Source organism: Eptesicus fuscus, chromosome 7 (assembly GCF_027574615.1).
Source record: "Eptesicus fuscus isolate TK198812 chromosome 7, DD_ASM_mEF_20220401, whole genome shotgun sequence".
NCBI classification, from domain to species: Eukaryota; Metazoa; Chordata; class Mammalia; order Chiroptera; family Vespertilionidae; genus Eptesicus; species Eptesicus fuscus.
The window spans coordinates 17661679-17678267 of NC_072479.1; the positions used below are offsets into that span (position 1 = coordinate 17661679).

A 16589-nucleotide genomic window follows, 5' to 3' on the forward strand; every position below is an offset into this window, starting at 1 on the left:
CCGCGGGCGGGGCAGGGTACCTGGGACCCTGGATTCCCTCTGGGGTTTGCAGAACCGCCCCCTCCCTTTGTTCCCCCATTCTCCGCGGAGGCGGCTGTTGGCAGACGGCAGGACGGATGGATCCGCGATCAGACCTATGGCCTGACCTCCAGGGAGGTTTCCTGACCCCTCTGCGTCCCCCGCTCACCTGAAGCCCCTAAAATAGTCGGGGTGCCCAGTGCTCGGAGGCTCCCGTGAGCTCGTGGAGGCGAGCCCTTGGTCATCGGTTTTTATTTTTTTTACTATATTTCTTCCGTGTGCAGTGCTCACACTTAGTCCGGAGCTGGGCGGGCTTGAGTGACCTTGTGGAGCGTCTAGGGAGGGGAAGCGGCCGCAGTGCCCGAGGCCAAGTTCCAGGAGGCCAGCAGCGCTGTCGGGATCATGCCGGCAGCGCTGGTCCGTGGGTGCCTGGCCTGTCCTCTTGAGACTGAACCTGGAGGACTGCTAAGGGAGCCAGTCCCCAGTTCGGCCCCTCCTCCGCCACCGATTGATTGGAGTCTGAGGGCTGGGAGGAGGGACCAAGAGGTCTGCCTTTCAGCCGCTCGCCAGTCACCGCTGCCACTGATTGATCAGCTCCCGCTCCCTCAGCTCCCTAGCCTGGCGTTCGGTGGAGCCTTAGGTCGTTTTGGATGTTACGGACCCTGGGTTTTTATATATTAGGATGGAGAACTGGGGGCTCTGGGAAGAGGGGTGGCGTGACAACAGCCACTGCTGCTGACTCTGTAGAGTGGGGGGAATATACCCTCTTACCTTGGTCCCTAAGAGATGGTGTGTCTACGTGACTAACACATTCTAAGCACACAGTAGGCCTTCAGTAAATAAAGGCCCTGGACACCCTCCCCCCCTCCCCCCCCCCCTCCCCGCATGGCTATGCCTGAGGAGCTCCTGGAGCTGGGAGGGGGAGGGAGAAACTAAAGGACGTTACACTCCTGTCTCCCCAAACAGAGGTCATCCAGGGAGTTGGGGTGCACTACTCCCTCTGGGAGGGGCTGCCCGTGAGCTGAGGGAGGGAAGGGCTGCTTGGGGAGGTCAGGGTGTGGGTGTGCTGGCTTCTTTTCTGGACCTGTGTGCCGGCACCTGTTGCCCCCACAGGACTGCCATGGCTCTCAACAGGCACCCCTTCTCTCTCCGGGAACTCAGGGCCCTGCCGGTCTCAGAGCAGGGACCTGGGGGAGCCATCCTGGCGCAGATCTGCATGCTCACAGGCGGGACCGGCACCCCAGCTCTGACTCCAGCCTTCGGCGTGCCCCTCGGGGATCCTGCCATACCCTGGGCCTCAGTTTCCTGCACCGTGCCTCATCTCCCAGGCCGTTGGCATGAACGAGGAGGTCCCAGTTCCCAAAAGTTCTGGGCCGCTCTGCCCCTCTGAGGCTTGGCCCAGCCGGGCACAAGATGAGGCTCACAAGATGAGGCCCAGCGCAGGGGCCGCAGCTCCCCCGCCTCTGCCTCGTCAGCACAGGAGGTGGGCCAGGCAGTCAGCTCTCCGGGTCTCCCCAGTGACAAGGCCTGGCACCCCGTCCCCATCTCCACAGGCTGGGGCACCTCAGGAAAGTGAAGGGAGGTACAGATGTGGGTGCCCAGGAGGGCAGATGTGGGAACCCCTTTCACGTCCCGCGTGGTTCAGGGTTCAGGTTCAGGGTTCGGGTTCTGGAGAAGGCCGCACACAAATGAAAGAGACTTAGGAAAGTATTAATTTGGGAATACTGGGGGCCCGCACCGCTGAGGCCGCAGCACCCCTCCCACCGCGCCTCCCTCGGCCCTGGGCAGGACCAGCACGCGCTCTCTCGGCCTCACTTGGTGAGCCTGTCGGTCTGACTTCTGTCCCTGCAAAGAGCTTGGACTCACCGTCACCTTTTATTTATCTGCGTGAGTCCCGGGAAGCTGGAGGGCAGCAAAGATGACCACACCACCGTTTCTTTTGTCCTCGATGTGGTCTGGGGTTGCTAGCAAAGCTGGTCTCCCTCCTAATGAATTTTCCTCAGTCACCTCAAGGCCCTCTGGGTGGAGGAGCTAAGCCAGCCAGGGTCCCCACCAGCCCCGGAGGCCGGGAGGCGTGAGGCAGGGAGGCAGGGAGGCCGGGAGGCAGGGAGGCAGGGAGGCCGGGAGGCAGGGAGGCCGGGAGGCCGGGAGGCAGGGAGGCAGGGAGGCAATGTGCTCTGAGGGTGTGCAGTTTCTGCACAGTTGAGGGCTGTGTTGGGGACAGCAGTGACCCGTGTATGGGAGAGAGAACACCCTTCACCCAGGACTGACCCGGCTCAGCCAGAGCTGAGCTAGTCACACTGGGGACTGGACCCAGTGGGGAGGCAGGAGGTGACCTTTCTTGGCCTTGGTTTCAGCATAACAAGGGCCCACCTCTCATGGGTGGGATGGGAAGAGGGTCCCCAGGACCCGGGAAGAGCAGGGCCCGGGAGGTGTGGAAGCGGGTGTGGGGTCTTTTCCTGTTAGAGCACCGCGTCACAGCCACTGGGGGCGGGGAGGGGGGTCCCTGTGGCTGTCGTAGGGAAACTGCCAGCATCTGCACTGCATTTTCTAGGCTTTGCTTTCAGTTCTCCCTCAGCATCGGGAAGTTCTTTCTGAAGATCCTCTGCCCAATTCAGACAGCGAGGCAGAACCCGAGGAAGGGACTGCTCACTCCGGGAGCAGAGTGAGGCCTCGTGGTCAGGGAGCGTGACACGGGACAAGTGAGGTTCAGGGCAGAGCACCCCTCGACTTGGAGCTTTACCTTTTCAGTGGCTCCAACGGTTCAGGCTCTGTGATTGGGTCCAATCAGGAGGAGTTTTACACTCGCCCACATTAACTGCCCAAGGTTTAAAACCCTGGCAGTTCTGAGAATCAGGCCCTACACAGGAGATTCCTGGGGGGCAGATTCCCAGAGGCTGGGGCTCGGGGCCTCTCTCCCAGGGCTCCTCTCCTGGGGAAGGCCTCCAGGCGGCGCAGGCTCCTGCTGCGCCATGTGCTGGCATGGCCAACTCCCCGCCTCCTCCACACCCACAGCCCCCTCGCTCCCTGCCCGAAGCCCCACCATTTATCACTGCCCACACCCACTCCCGGCTGCCTCACCTCATGCTCTCCACTCCCAGGCCCTGCAGGAAGGAGCGAGGCCATGGGGACACACTCCTCTCACATGAGAAGGCCTTGGGGTGGGCAGATCAGAGGCCTGGGCCTTCTGGGGGCAGAGATAACCCTAACTGCCCGCCATGATGCATTTCCGGGAGGCCAGAGCAAAGCCCCCAAACCTAGGCAGAGGCGAGAGGAGGGCTGCTCAGCACCGGTGGGGGTCACGCTGAATGCCCGGTCCAGAGGGGTCAAGGTTTATAGTCCTTCAATGTAGTTTCAGGAGCTGGGAGGGAGCAGAGAGTCCAACTCTCTCACCTTCCTGTGGTCCTTGGGAGCCTTCTGTCTGTCCCTGGCAGGGCCCGTCCCCGCCTGGGCTGGCAGTGAGCACTCAGAAGTGGAGGGTCCCGGTCAGGTGGGAACCGCAGGAACCGTGGTCTTGGGCGCTTGGTGGGTCTGAAGGGGTGGACACCGGGGGTGGGGACTTTCTGGGAGTTTCTAGATGAGCTATGCTGGCTCCGCAGGTCTGGCAGATGGGATTTGGACCCCTGTCCTTGTGGGGGGCGGTTGGAGGGGGACACGATGGGCCGTTAGTGAACATGCAGCTGGAGCCTCCGGTGCAAGCAGCAGGTGAGAACCATTCCGCAGGTCTGCCAGGTGGAGAGAGCAGAGGTCAGGACCCCACCGCGGTACGGCCGGCAGTGCCCAGAGCGCGGCTTCCCGCACCGAGTGCGCAGCTGGGGCCTCCATGAAGGGCAGGTTCCCACGCGGGAGGTGGGGGAGGGGGGTACTGAGATTCTGCGATTCTGACAAGCTCCCAGGGAACACGCTCGGAGAACTACTCTGCGAGAGCAGTACTTCTCACGCGTTAATGGGAATGAATCACCCAGGGACCTCGATGTGGGGGCGAGGGGGCGAGGTTCTGCACTACTAGCGAATGAGCTCAGTCCTCGCCTGGTCTGCAGCCCAGCTTCGCCAGGAGCAGCTGACTGCTACCCGAGCAGCCTTTCTCTGTCTGCATTGCTGCTCTGACCAGAGCAAAACCAGCCACCACAGTGGGTTTTGTCTGATGGACAGAAGCCACTGGGGAAACCGAGGCTCTGGGAGGGGCACCCAGAGCTGTCACCAGCTCATCTGTAAGTCAGCGTGGAACGTGGCACCAAATGAGGCCCGAGGAGCCTGCCTGACAGGCCCCCATCACACCCACTAGCTGAGCAAGAAGGGGCTAGAGCATCGGCCCAGAGCACCTGGGAAGGTGCTGGGAAGTCACCTTTTCCTGGTCTCACTTTCCTGTCTCCACCCTATTGAGGACCCTTATTCCCCTGCTTTCCTTTGCCTCCTTCTTCCTCTCTCCCCTTCCTCTCCTCCTCCCACCCAAGGATACTCAGGGACAAGACGAGGATATTTGGACCAGGGAGGCCACGACTGTGATCATGCTCCTGACAATGATGCCGTTGGATCCTGACTCCACCGGTGGGGGAGGGGCACTGCTAGGGGTGGACACAGGGGTGGGGACTTTCTGGGAGTTTCTAGATGAGCTATGACCAGCCCCATGACCACCCTGTGGGTACTGCCCAAGGTGCACTTCCCCAAATATAGGAACAAGGCCCCACCTTCCCTAAACTTTCCAATAGCTGCTGGCCAACGGGAGGACAGGCAGGTGCGGACTCCTACGGGCTGGTAGGCACTCGGTCTCTCTTTGCAAGGCTGGCGTAAGGAGGTAGTGAAGGATGCCCCCTCTTCTTCCCCCTCCTCCCTCCTCTCCATCCCGATGTGGGAGGCTGGTGGGGCCCTGTGAACACAGCCCTCAGCCTCCAGACCAGGCGTCCTCAAACTACGGCCCGCGGGCCACATGAGGGTGTTTTTGCCGTTTTGTTTTTTTCACTTCAAAATAAGATATGTGCAGTGTGCACAGGAATTTGTTCATAGTTTTTTTTAAACTATAGTCCGGCCTTCCAACGGTCTGAGGGACAGCGAACTGGCCCCCTGTTTAAAAAGTTTGAGGACCCCTGGTCCAGACTCTGTGCAAGAGCAGAGCTAATCCACCAAGTACTCGGAGCCACAAGCTGAAAGGCAGCGTAAGAGGTTGCTTTGTCTCCCACTGGCTTTTAGCAGATGGATGTCACAGCCATTCCACCCAGGTGTCAGGCAGCATGACTGCCCTGTGGTTATCTGAATCTTTCTCATCCCTGCTAAGGGGGAAGCCGGAGGGAGTAGGTAGACCAGCAGAGACTCACGGCTGCCTCTCCTACACCTCATGCCGGGGGAGACGGGAGGGCTGAGCTCCCAGCATGCTCACTCTTGATGAGATGTGTGCTCCCAGGGTGCCTCCCAGGGAAGGCACAGTGAGGATGGAGGTGTGCGGGCCACAATCTCACCAATGCATGCGCGCGCACACACAACACACACACACACACACACACACACACACACACACACACCCCACCCTGATTCGTGCAGAAGAGTAATGGGCTGAGCTTTCAGATCCCTGAGTGAGCTCAGTGTCTCCTTCCTGGCCGGGGACATGCAGACATCCGCACAGACACTCAGCGGCAGACCCGGGCGAGCAGAGAAAACACACACGTCGACCGCGGGAGCGGGAGGAGGCAGATGACAGCCTGCCTGGGCCCAGCCTGTGTGGGATATGGCACCCCCTTCTGACAGCGGCCTGGATGCAGCACGTGGCACACATGGGGCTTTTAACAGAGAAGCCCGGATGCTTTCAGCTTCTTTCGAGGTTTCTGAGCCGGCACCTGGCGGTCATCAAGAGCATCAAGGAAGGGCCAGGAGGTCCCAGGAAGCCTCGGCTCCCCTTAATGCCCAGCAGATTCCAATCTCTGTCTTGTGAGTTTTCTGGGCCCTGCAACATGTTCCTATCTTGCCGTGTGGGAATGTTGGGGTGGGAGTAGGAGTGGGCTAACTTCCATTTGGAACCGTGTGGCCTTGGGTACAGTTACAGCCCTCTCTGAGCCTCAAATCCTCCTCGATCAATAGGAAAACCTCTGACTTCAAGCTAAATTTCCTCCAGTCTCGACCAGGGAAGCATTATGACATCATCTTGGCCTTGTTGATCCTGAGTCTTGAGGGTCTTCCTAGTGCCACGCTGGGCATGTGTGGGAAGGTGCCTGGTGCCTGCTCCAGCGGGAGGATGACTGCAAACCTGGGAACAGGCCTGGTGCGAGCCCTTCTTCAAGGCTGGCAGCTGACCTGGACTTGGGGAGCTTAGTTCCAGCACTGGCCAGCAGAGGGAGCTGTAACCTGAGGCTTGGCTGCTGCAGGGCCAGCCTCAGAGGAATGGAGGGGAGAGACTACACAAGGGCTTGGCGTCCCTGGTGGTGGCCCGGAGAAGCTCTCTCTGGAGGACTCTAGGAGTAGTTCCACAGTGAGCTGGACCGAGACTTTTCATGGTGGGGGTGAGGGGGGAGGAGGCACCTGTGGGCCTGCAGGCACCCTGCCCACCTGGCCTCCTGGGCATCACTCCTACAGGCGCACTTGGCCACCTTAGGCTCTGGGCACTGGTAGCCCCTCACTGCCCATGGCTTCACTGCCCCATCTTCAGCTTCTCCAGGCTCTTAGGTCAGACAGGTCAGAAAGAAATGGACAGAGTGTGGCCCCGGCCTGGTCAGCGTCCATGCAGAGCAGGTCCCCTCGATACCTGAGGCAAATAGCAGGTTTCCAGAAACCACAGCTGATTCAGGAGCTGAGTGCAGAGCAGCCTCTTCCCCAGACCCCATGGCAACTCCCCTGGGGTCCAGGATGTGGGGCAGAAGGCCTGCCCTGGGAAGTACACGAGGGGCCATGTGACTGCCCCCTGGGGCTCCCTGGGCCTGCTCCTGAGTGGAGGTGAAGAGGCAAGCTGCTCTGGCCAGGAAACAATCAGGGCTTCTGGGAGAAATAAAAATGTGCTGCATGGAAGTGATAAAAACAAGGATGGGGACCGTGTCCTGAGCACCTGCTACCTGCCCGGCAGTGAGCCATGTGGTTACATATATACTGCTGATCCTCACTGGTCACGAAACAGCTATAATTAGCCCCACATCACAGATGAGGAACCAGGGTTCAGAGATGAATAATCAGCTCTAGGTTGTCCGGTCTCCCTCCAGAGGGCCAGGCCCAGCAGGTGAGGCTGCAGCTGGACCCTCTGGCTCTCAGGCTGACGCGGGCCAGCAGCCGTGACCTGGGAGGAACCCACACTGAGGCTCCCTAGCCTCACGCCCATCCTGCTTCTCTTTCCATGGAACTGTGTTGGGAGGGAGTTTGGGAAAGCGAAGGCCCACGGAGACCTGGGTGGCAGTTCAGGAGGAGACCCTCGGTAAGTCCCCTCCCTGGGTCTCAACTTCCTGGTCTGTAAAATGGGGAGGACACTGCTACTCGCCTGGCCTGGGTTTCAGGTTGTGGGGATCAGACAAGAGAAAGGATCTGAGCCACTCTGAAGTCCACCGAGTTTCCACTTATGGAGGCCCTCACCTGTGCCAGGTGCTGCTGCCGTCACACCTGTCACCTTGTTCTTATCTGGCCCTCACGCAGTTGGGGAAACGATCCATAGTTTGAGGATGACATTGGGGTGCCAGGAAGTTACTGCTCAAGGTCGCACAGAAGCAGAGGCAGGATTGGACCCAGGTCCTCTGACAGGCAGCCACTGCTCTCCCCTAGACGGTGCTTATAGACCGGGCCCAGGAAGGTGGGACAGGACTTAGCTCCCTCCAGAACCGGCTGGGCTGAAGCAGGAGTGTCAGGTGAGGTGGGCACGCAGGGCCCTTGCTCGCTGAGCCTGCCCTTGCCTCTGGGGGTGCCACTCCTGACTCCTCTGATCTTGACTTGTGACTAGAATGACCCATGAGAGTAACACTAACTCCCGGGATGGCAGCTGGGGGAGGGTGGAGTGGTGACCCAGAGCAAAGAGCATGGCTCATGCTCAGAGCAGAGAGCTGGGTGTACACAGGGAGCACATATCCACAGGTGTGCACACGCACATACCCAGAGGAATGAGAGCATGTCATGCACACACACACACACACACACACGCACACACGCATACACGTGCACTAGCACACCTAAACACATATACATGCTTCCAACCCCCACCATGATGCATGCGGACACACCTAGGGCCCACACAGACACAGCAGGCTGCACACACACCTGCACGTGCACACACATACAGGGGTGCATGCACATACCTGAGCCCACACTCACACTCCTCTCAGGTCTCTGTTCCTTACAAGTTCAAGTTGGCCCCCCGGCCCCAGGCATTTTCCTTTCTGTCTCTGGGGAAGAGAGTGACCATGTGACTCAACTTTGGCTGCAAAGGGAAGGGGAGAGGAAGGCAGGGCAGAGTGTGCGTGTGCAAAGGGTCAGTGGTCTGGGATCACAGCCCGCGGGAGGGCGTTCAGAGCTCTTCTACGGCCCCCCTCCTCACTCACCTGCAGGCAGGCCACCCCGATGCCCACCGCTCCCATGAGCAGCAGGTGGTTGGCCAGGAACTGTTCCAGTTTGGTGATGCAGCCTCCCTATAAGGTAACAACAGGTCACACTCACCTTGACCCAGAAGTGGGTGAGGATGGGGAGGGAAGGGCAGGCCGGGTGCTGTACCCACCTGGCTGAGGAAAGGCCCGAGACTTAAAGGGCCTGGTCCAGCCTTCCAATTGCCCACAGGCTTTTGGGTGACCCAGGGTAGGCCATGATGTCCCGGAATCTCTCAGTAGCAGGTGTGCGTCCCCTGCTTTGTGTGGTCCTTTGAAGGCCCAGCACTGCTGATTGCTGGCCAATAATTAAGTGGGCCCTGCTCCCCCCACCTGTTTGCCCTGAGCCTGCCCTTTGGGGGCCCCTGGATGGCCAGCTGGGCCCTCTGCAGGCCCCAGCTGGAGATAGGTGCTCACCTCCACCTTGTAGATGTTGGAGGGGTGGGCCCTCTGGCCGCAGCGCGCCACCACCGTCTTGCAGCAGCTGTCGGGCACCCGGCGGCCCTCGGCCTCCCGGGACAGGATGTAGGCGCTGTGCTGCCAGTCGGCAGAGCTGTTGCTTCCGCAGCACTTGAACTGCAGAGAGAGGCAGAGCCTGGAGGTGAGGAGACGCACAGGCCCCTCCAGCAGCTCGGCTCCAGGGAGCAGGAGCATTATTCGAGTAGTAACCAGCCCCTTTCTTCTCCCTGGGATTCTCCCCTTCCCCTGTTTGGAGTGGGGGCTGGTCTCATTTCAGGCAAAATCTGCCTGCAGTCTACCTGTGTGTGCTGCCTTAAACATCACCCAAGACCTTCAAGAAGATTATGCTGGTGCCGGGGGGCCGGGAGGGTATGTGAGAAGATGGGCAGGGAGGTAGAGGCAGGTGGGTCCTGAGAGTGTGGGGCCACACCCACCAGAGGTAGTTTTCTGGTCACGCAGGGAGGCAGAACCCAGGGCCAGGGACCCAGCCTTGTTACAGGTTCCAGGCCCCCATTCAGGCTTTGAGGCCTCAGAGCCCTGAGTCCTGCAGGGACACAGAAGGTCTCCCAGAGGCCACGGGGCAGGCAGCTCAGCAGTGACCAGAGGGGCTGGTGTGAGTGCGACCTGGGCCCTGCCTCTTCTGCACCTCCCGGGGCAGGGATGTGCCCGCCCGGATCAAGGTGATTAAAAAACAGGAGACTGGTTATTTCTCGCCCTTCTGGTTTGGGGACTGACCTTAGAGTCCCTACATGGGCCACAGAACATGGCTATTTGAGGTGGTCTCTGGTGTGAGAGGTGCGGGTGGGGCGGGAGGTGCATTCAGTCTAGTTAACAGGTGTTTGTTAGACACCTGCTCTGTGCCGGGAGTGACGCTCGGCACTGGGCTCACACTCGAGTTTGTCAAAGCTTATCATTGCTTGTTGTCCAGAGGAGGTGGCAGAGGTAAGGAACTGGCCCGGGCACACGGACGGAAGGGACAGAGAGGACCCAACCCTGTTGGGGGCTTACGTCCTGCTGCAGACGGTCGACCGAGGTGGTGATCTCCGTGGCTCCAGGCTGCCCGTAGTTCTCCGACAGCGTCCGGGTCACGTGCTGCTTCAGTTCATTGCTCAGCTGGAGGGTGGAGGGGAGGTAGGTGAGCAGAGCACCCCACCCGGTCCCCAGGCCTGCGCCTAACCACTAGCTTCTCTACACCACTCTGTTCTTCCAGCGGTACAGGGTGGGGCTTTCCCGCCCAGCGGAAGGGGACCCTTGGCCCCCAGCAGACAGAGTTATGAGACGATGTTGCAAAAGCTGGGGCCCTAACGTAAGGGCGGAGGTGTGGTGGGAGGAGCTGAGGGGCAGGTGCGGGAGGAGACAGCTCCGAGGCACAGGGCTGCTTTTAAATACCGGCTGAATTTCATTTTGATCATGAGATCCCGTGGGCACCCAGTGCTCCTATAGGTGCTGGCTTGAAACAACCAGAATGGTCACTGTCCCTACCAGCTGAATATCAGTCTGGTCGTGACCTTGAAGCCTGATTCAGAGGGCACGCGGTGGGGGCGGACCTGACTGGCCCCTTCCTCCTTGTCCTCGCAGGCAGGCGAGGCCGGGGCTGTCTTCATAGTCTGGCATGTGGCCCTGGGCCAGGCCTTTCTTTCCCCTCGGATGTCTGACTTCTCCTTAGGAGGGGAGAGGAACCAGCCCCCCCCCCCCCCCCCCCAGGGAAGCGTCCCCTCCTGGCTCCCATGTTGAAGACGTCCGCATCCACAGATGGAGGCGAGGGTTCCTGGGACCCGGACAAGAAGCAGGACCCAGATGTGCCGAAGAGTGTTGGGGCCTGGGAGACAGGACCACCCGAGCGCCCGGTGCCTCAGCTTCCCCAGCACCCTGCGCCCTCCCCCACGCGTGGCCTCCCGGGGCGCTGTGGGCAACGTAGAAGGAAGACCTTCCACTCACCCTCTGGTAGTACACGTGGGCCAGGACCCCCGCCACCAGCTCCACGAGGAAGATCACCAGCAACAGGCAGAAATACTAGGGGCGAGGGGAGAAGACGGTCACCCTGGGAACGGGCCTGGGGAGCGGATGGTGCTTCAGGGCCTCCATGAAAATGCTTTCCTAAAGTAGTGAGGGAGGTGGGGCACCTGCCAGGGACCCCCACCCCCAGACCATCTTCCTCTCTTCCCAGCAGCTCTGGGCATACCCTCCTCTGCTGGCTGCTGGCTGCTGGCTGCTGGCACAGAGTTCTCCCTCCACTCACCTCTTCACTCACTGGTCTGCTGGCAGCTTGTTAATCCGCCCACACATCCAATACTTATTAAATGCCTACTATATGCCAGGCATCATCAGTAAGACAGTTATTGCCTTCAAACTTATTGGTGGTAGGGGGATAGATAGTAAGTGATCATAATGATGTGTTTTAAGTGCTATTATGGGGCAAGCCCTGGAAACTCTGGGAGAGCAGTCAGAGAAGGCTTCCTGGAGGAGGTGACACCTGAGTGGCATCTCTCAGGATGCGTGAGCATTTGCCAGGTGAAGAAGGAGGGAAGTGCATGCCAGGCAGAGGGGAGAGCAGAAGCATAGGGTGTTTATTTTATTGATTTTTTACAGAGAGGAAGGGAGAGGGATAGAGAGCTAGAAACACCGATGAGAGAGAAACATCGATCAGCTGCCTCCTGCACACCCCCTAATGGGGATGTGCCTGCAACCAAGGTACATGCCCTTGACCGGAATCGAACCTGGGACCCTTCAGTCCGCAGGCTGACGCTCTATCCACTGAGCCAAACCGGTTTCGGCCAGAAGCATAGGGTGTTTGAGTTCAGGGACATGGCTGGAGTGTAGGGGCTGCAGCAACCAAGGCTCAGGAAAAGCACAGGCAGGGAGCCGGGAAGGGCACTGCAGGTTCTAAATTCCCTCACCACTGCCCGACTGCACCCGCTCAGCTGCTCTGCACGCTTCACAGCCCGGCTGACGCTGCTGGCTGGTGTCCTGGCCGTGCTCTGGGCTGTGATGGGCCTCATCCTGCCCCCACCCCACCTGCTGTTACCACCAGGAAGGCTCGGGACACTGCTGGATCCCGGTATGTTCTTAAAGGAGCCAACAGGTCAGAAATGCATGTCAGGCCCACGTGACTGTGAGGGGACAGGGTGAGGGGGATGGTGCAGGTACAGGTAGGGAAGAAGGAAAGACGTGGGGGCAGAGGAGGAAGAAGAGGGGGTACTGTTGCCCCTTCTGGGCGAGCACAGCCCCTACTCCGGGGCACAGTTGGTGATGCCTCTTCCTCCCTCCAGGCACTGCCCATCTGTGGGTGAGCTCTGAAATGCCAGGGTTCATCAGGTATGGCAGGAAAGTGGGCAGGAGGGTCTGAGGGCAAGGAGACAGCTGGCATGGGCTCCCAAGAGTGGACAGGGCGGGGATAGCAGAAGGGCAGGGGCTGTCTGGCCATGTCAGAGGCAGTTTCAGCCCCCGGGCCCGTAGGCCTTGCCCACGGACTCCCAGAGCCCCGCAGGGGGCCTGGCAAGGGCAGGACTGAAGCAACACAGGGGAGAGCACATTTCACGGACAAAGAACTTTGACCCAAGAGCAGGCTTGCTTTCAAGTGAAGTGAATCAGCCGCTTCTCCCTCAGCCATTGGATTGAGCTCATCGTCTTCCAGCACCGAGTGAGCAGGGAAACCTACGGTCTCAGTACTGGTGCCAGGCCTGCCCATCACTGTCCTGGGCCCTCCCTTCCTGCCCCGGCTCTACGCTGCACCAGGAAGGGCCCGGGCCTGCTTGTCTCAGCTCTGCCCGTCCCTCCCCAGGCCCAGGCCCAGGCCCGGTCCCCGCTGGGTGAGGGTGTGGAGGAGGGTGGGGCACCAGCCTAGGTGCCCTGTGCAGGCTCTGGATGGAGGCTCAGGCTGACTGCACAGGGATCCCAAGCTCCTGGCCCCCAGATGAGGTCTCGAGTGGGGAGGGCAGAGGCAGGTTCCAAGGGGGCATCTTCCCTGGGCCCCATGGACTCTTCCCGCCATGGGGAGGGCTTCAGACGAAGGGGGCTGTGTGTGCCTGGGCCCTCGGGGGGTACTGAATGCTGTCCGAATGAGCAGGAAGCTGACAAGAGGTCTGTGGCTGGGTCCTCTCTGCCTGAGCAGCCTGGGCGCCTGACACAGGCCTGAAAACTGGAGGATGGTGGTGGGATGTCAGCTGACTTGGCTTTGAGTCCAGGCTCTGCCACTTGCTGGCTCTGGACGGGTGACCTCTGACACCTTGGTGTGAATTAGAAAAATGCGCTCCAATGAGAAAAACGTGGCTCAGTGAGCTGGGCGAGCTGATGTCAGCCTCCCCTGGTTCCTTGTACAAGGTGCAACCTCCAGGGCCACACGCAGGGCCCTGCCGGTGGGGCTGAGCCCGTGGGTAGCCCCTCCTGCCCTGCTGACCCCTAGGAGGAGCCGATGGGAGGGGAGTTCTGCTTCACGGTGATCTGACCTACTTCCTGCTCCAGAGCTCATGGCGGCAGCACGAGGTGAGCCGCACTCGTCAGCCGGCGGCAGGCACGGCCGCCCAGGCCAGGTGGTTGGCCTCCTGGGAGCTGCCCAGCCCACTGGACAGTGTGTGGCTGCGCTGACTCCCACCCAGGAGGGTGTCCCCACTAATGCATGCACTCCAGGGCCTTGGGGATGTGCCTGACCCGGAGCTCCTCTCAGACACGGCTGCACCTCCCTGCTGGCTCCAAATTCATCCCCACTCCCCCCACCTGGGTTCGCTGCCCCGGCCGCATCTGTGCTCTGCAGCTGTTAGCCACCAACCTCAGCTCCGCAAGGCCCCAAAGCCCTCCCTGAGCCAGGGGTTCCTGGCTGTGGCCTCACTGCTGACACCCTTGGACCCGATCTGACTGGCGGGCCTCACGCTGGCCCGCTCCCGGGACTATGGACACTCTGACCTGCATCTTGTTCTGTCTCCGCAGGCCCCGTGCATGGGTGTGAGCCTACCCCCTCCACCCCAGCGCCCCCTGTGCCGGGCCTGGCCCTGCTCTCAGGGCTGCCCCCGGCCTTCCAGAAGGGGCCGCCTGAGTCTTGGCCGGACAGAAAGCAGAGCGAGAATTCCAAGGGACGCTCTTGTAGCTTCTGCCCCCAGAGCCCTCGATGAGAATGGTGCCACTTCAAACGATGCCCAACTGGACCCCAAACATAGGAGGAGCCAGATTGGTGGGCACAGAGTGGGACGCAGCCACCTCCCCTGTGCCATTCACCAAAAGGGGTTTTCCTTTAATTCGTTAATGGAACCGTTTGAACTGGAAGTTGGATATTTCCTGAAACAAAATCCAGATCCAGAACGAAGCTGGGGCGGCACAGCACTTTCCCAGCCAAAGCGGCGCTCCTGACGGAGAGGCTCTGCCGGAAGCCTGCGGTGATGTTTCTCGCGGTGACGTTACGGGACGAATTAGAACCGAGTCTTCAGAGGGACTAGGGACCTCCGTCGCTGCACGGGACAGGCTAAGCCCAGGTGCGGTTCTGTCACCGGGGCCATGACACAGGGCAGCTCGGCACCGGCTGGCACCACGCTCGAGGTAAGTTTCAAGAACTTTATACACCTGGACTTGGGACTTTCCCCATTGGACTGATTCTGCCACAAAGAAGGGAGCTCCGCTAAGCGTGCCTCCTCTGTCCCCGTTACAGAAGGGCTCCAAGCCACCGTCAGAAAATGGAGGCAGGGTGTCCAGGCGGGTGGGGGGAGAGGCACAGCGTGGTCTCAGGGCAGCGAGGCAGCAGGGAGAGAGGAGAATCGAGATGCTGCCAGGCAGTGGCGGGGAGAGCACAGCTGGAGGCTCCCCGCTTGACTGTGTGTGAGAGGATTACAGCGCAGGCGAGGGAGGGCAGGGAGCTCAAAACCACCCAGGCCAAACGGGAAGAGATGGAGCCAGCTGTTTAAGCGGCAATGACCTCAGGGCTCATTATTTTCTGGCAATTAACCACGGGCTGGAGGCAGCCAGGGCTCAGAGGTGCAGCTGCCTGGCCTGTTTGTGCAGAGAAGAGAGGATGTGGATTTGGGAGCCTCAAGCCATTCCTGCAACAAGATGTCACTGCTGGCAGGATGAAGGTGACCTCCACCCGCCCTGGCCCCAGCCAAGGGCTCATAGCCCGGGCCCTCCAGCCCCAGCCATGCTGAATGCTGGGGTTCAGCCACCTCTCCTGGGGCTGTTCTATGGGAAGACTTTAGGGAATGCTCTGGCTAATGGCTGATGCTAAAATATCCCGTTCTGGCCCAAAAGGTTGGGAGCAGAGAAGAGGACCAGGCTGGGCAAGGAAGGCTGGTTGACTGAGTGGGGACATTGGAAGAGGGCAGGGGAGGAGCAAACCAGGCCACAGAGAGGCAGGAGCTATTCAAGAGACATCAGGAGAATGCATCCGAGGCTGTCCAAAGTCCCAGCCAAAGGGTTGGGGTGCAAAGGTCACACTGTGAGGGTTCGGGAGGAGAACACGGTTTCAGAACCAGAAGCCAGAGACCGGTGTCCCCTGGACATCACGCCGGCACTGCTGAGAGTCCAGACTGACGGGGCTGAGAGAGCAGGTTCCAGAGAGGACAGCAGGGCCTGGCCAGCTGGCTGAGGGATGGTCACCAGACTCCCCAGGGGGTGCACAGCCCAGGGGGCTCGGAGGCTGCTGCTGCCCAGTGGGCATGGGCACGGGGGGAGTGAGCTATTGCTGTCTCCTACGAGCCCCCTGGAAGGGCCTAGAGGGGCCTGCTGGCCTGTGGAGAGACGTGGTGCGGCCTGCAGGCACCTGTGCACATGCCTGGAACAGGAGGGATGAGCACGGGCCAGGGTAGGACAAAGGACGTGGCAGGGACCCCAGGATGGGCGTGGTGATGGTGACAGGTTGGTTACAGGAGGAAAGGGAAGGCTGGCAGGGGAAATTACTACCTCGCCTGAGGTTAGGAAAAGTCCCAGGGCTCAGAGAGGTAAGCGCTCGGACCAAGTTCAAACAGGAATTTAACCCCCAAACGGCCCTTTGTCTTTTAATACAGGCGTTTGCCTTCCTCTCTACACTCCAAGCCAAGAACAGGTTTTAGTCCCTTCTGGTCCTGTCTTGTGCCCAGCAGAGCGGGAAATTCTGGAAATGCTTGTGGAGGTCGATGGACTAGGCAGCCTCATCAGTGTAACATGGTGTATGAGTTGCTGACAGTTGAAGAGGAGGTGGTGGAAATTAACCAGCTGTAAACACTGCTGTGTATGGAAAACTTGCTGCTTCAGGCGGGCAATGATAAAGTACATTTCCTGCAGCCTGAGAGAGGCGGATCTTGAACCCAGAATGGTGCTGGTCAGAGAAAAGAGTGATGTCACACCAGGCGCCCTGGCCTGGGAGTCTGGGCCCAGCTTTCCTCTCTGAAGATGCTGTGTGACCCTGGGTGAACCACTTACCCTCTCTGGGCCTTCTGCATACAATGTGTTGCTTAGACGGGAAGAATGTCCTGGTGCCGCTGCTCCATGTGTCTGTGCAGTGTCAGGACAGTGTCAGGTCCTCTCACCGGGCCTCCTGCTTCCCAACAGGGACTCCTACTTCTCCCCCTTCCTTGCTCGCTGCTCCTCTTATCTGTTTGGCAGGAGGCCTCCTGCCCT

General features: G+C 60.1%; 1 protein-coding gene across 1 annotated transcript in view; it reads right to left on the bottom strand.

Moving 5' to 3' along the window:
* Positions 1-3431: 3431 nt before the first annotated feature.
* Positions 3432-16589, bottom strand: part of TSPAN11 (tetraspanin 11) — a 54181-nt gene continuing 41023 nt past the window's right edge. The window contains exons 4-8 of the mRNA XM_008143739.3: positions 10953-11027; positions 10023-10127; positions 8973-9131; positions 8517-8603; positions 3432-3743 (exon numbers count right to left, since the gene is read on the bottom strand). Of these exons, the coding sequence (XP_008141961.2) occupies positions 3684-3743; positions 8517-8603; positions 8973-9131; positions 10023-10127; positions 10953-11027 (486 nt within the window). The 3' untranslated portion in view covers positions 3432-3683. The remainder of the gene's footprint in view (positions 3744-8516; positions 8604-8972; positions 9132-10022; positions 10128-10952; positions 11028-16589) is intronic.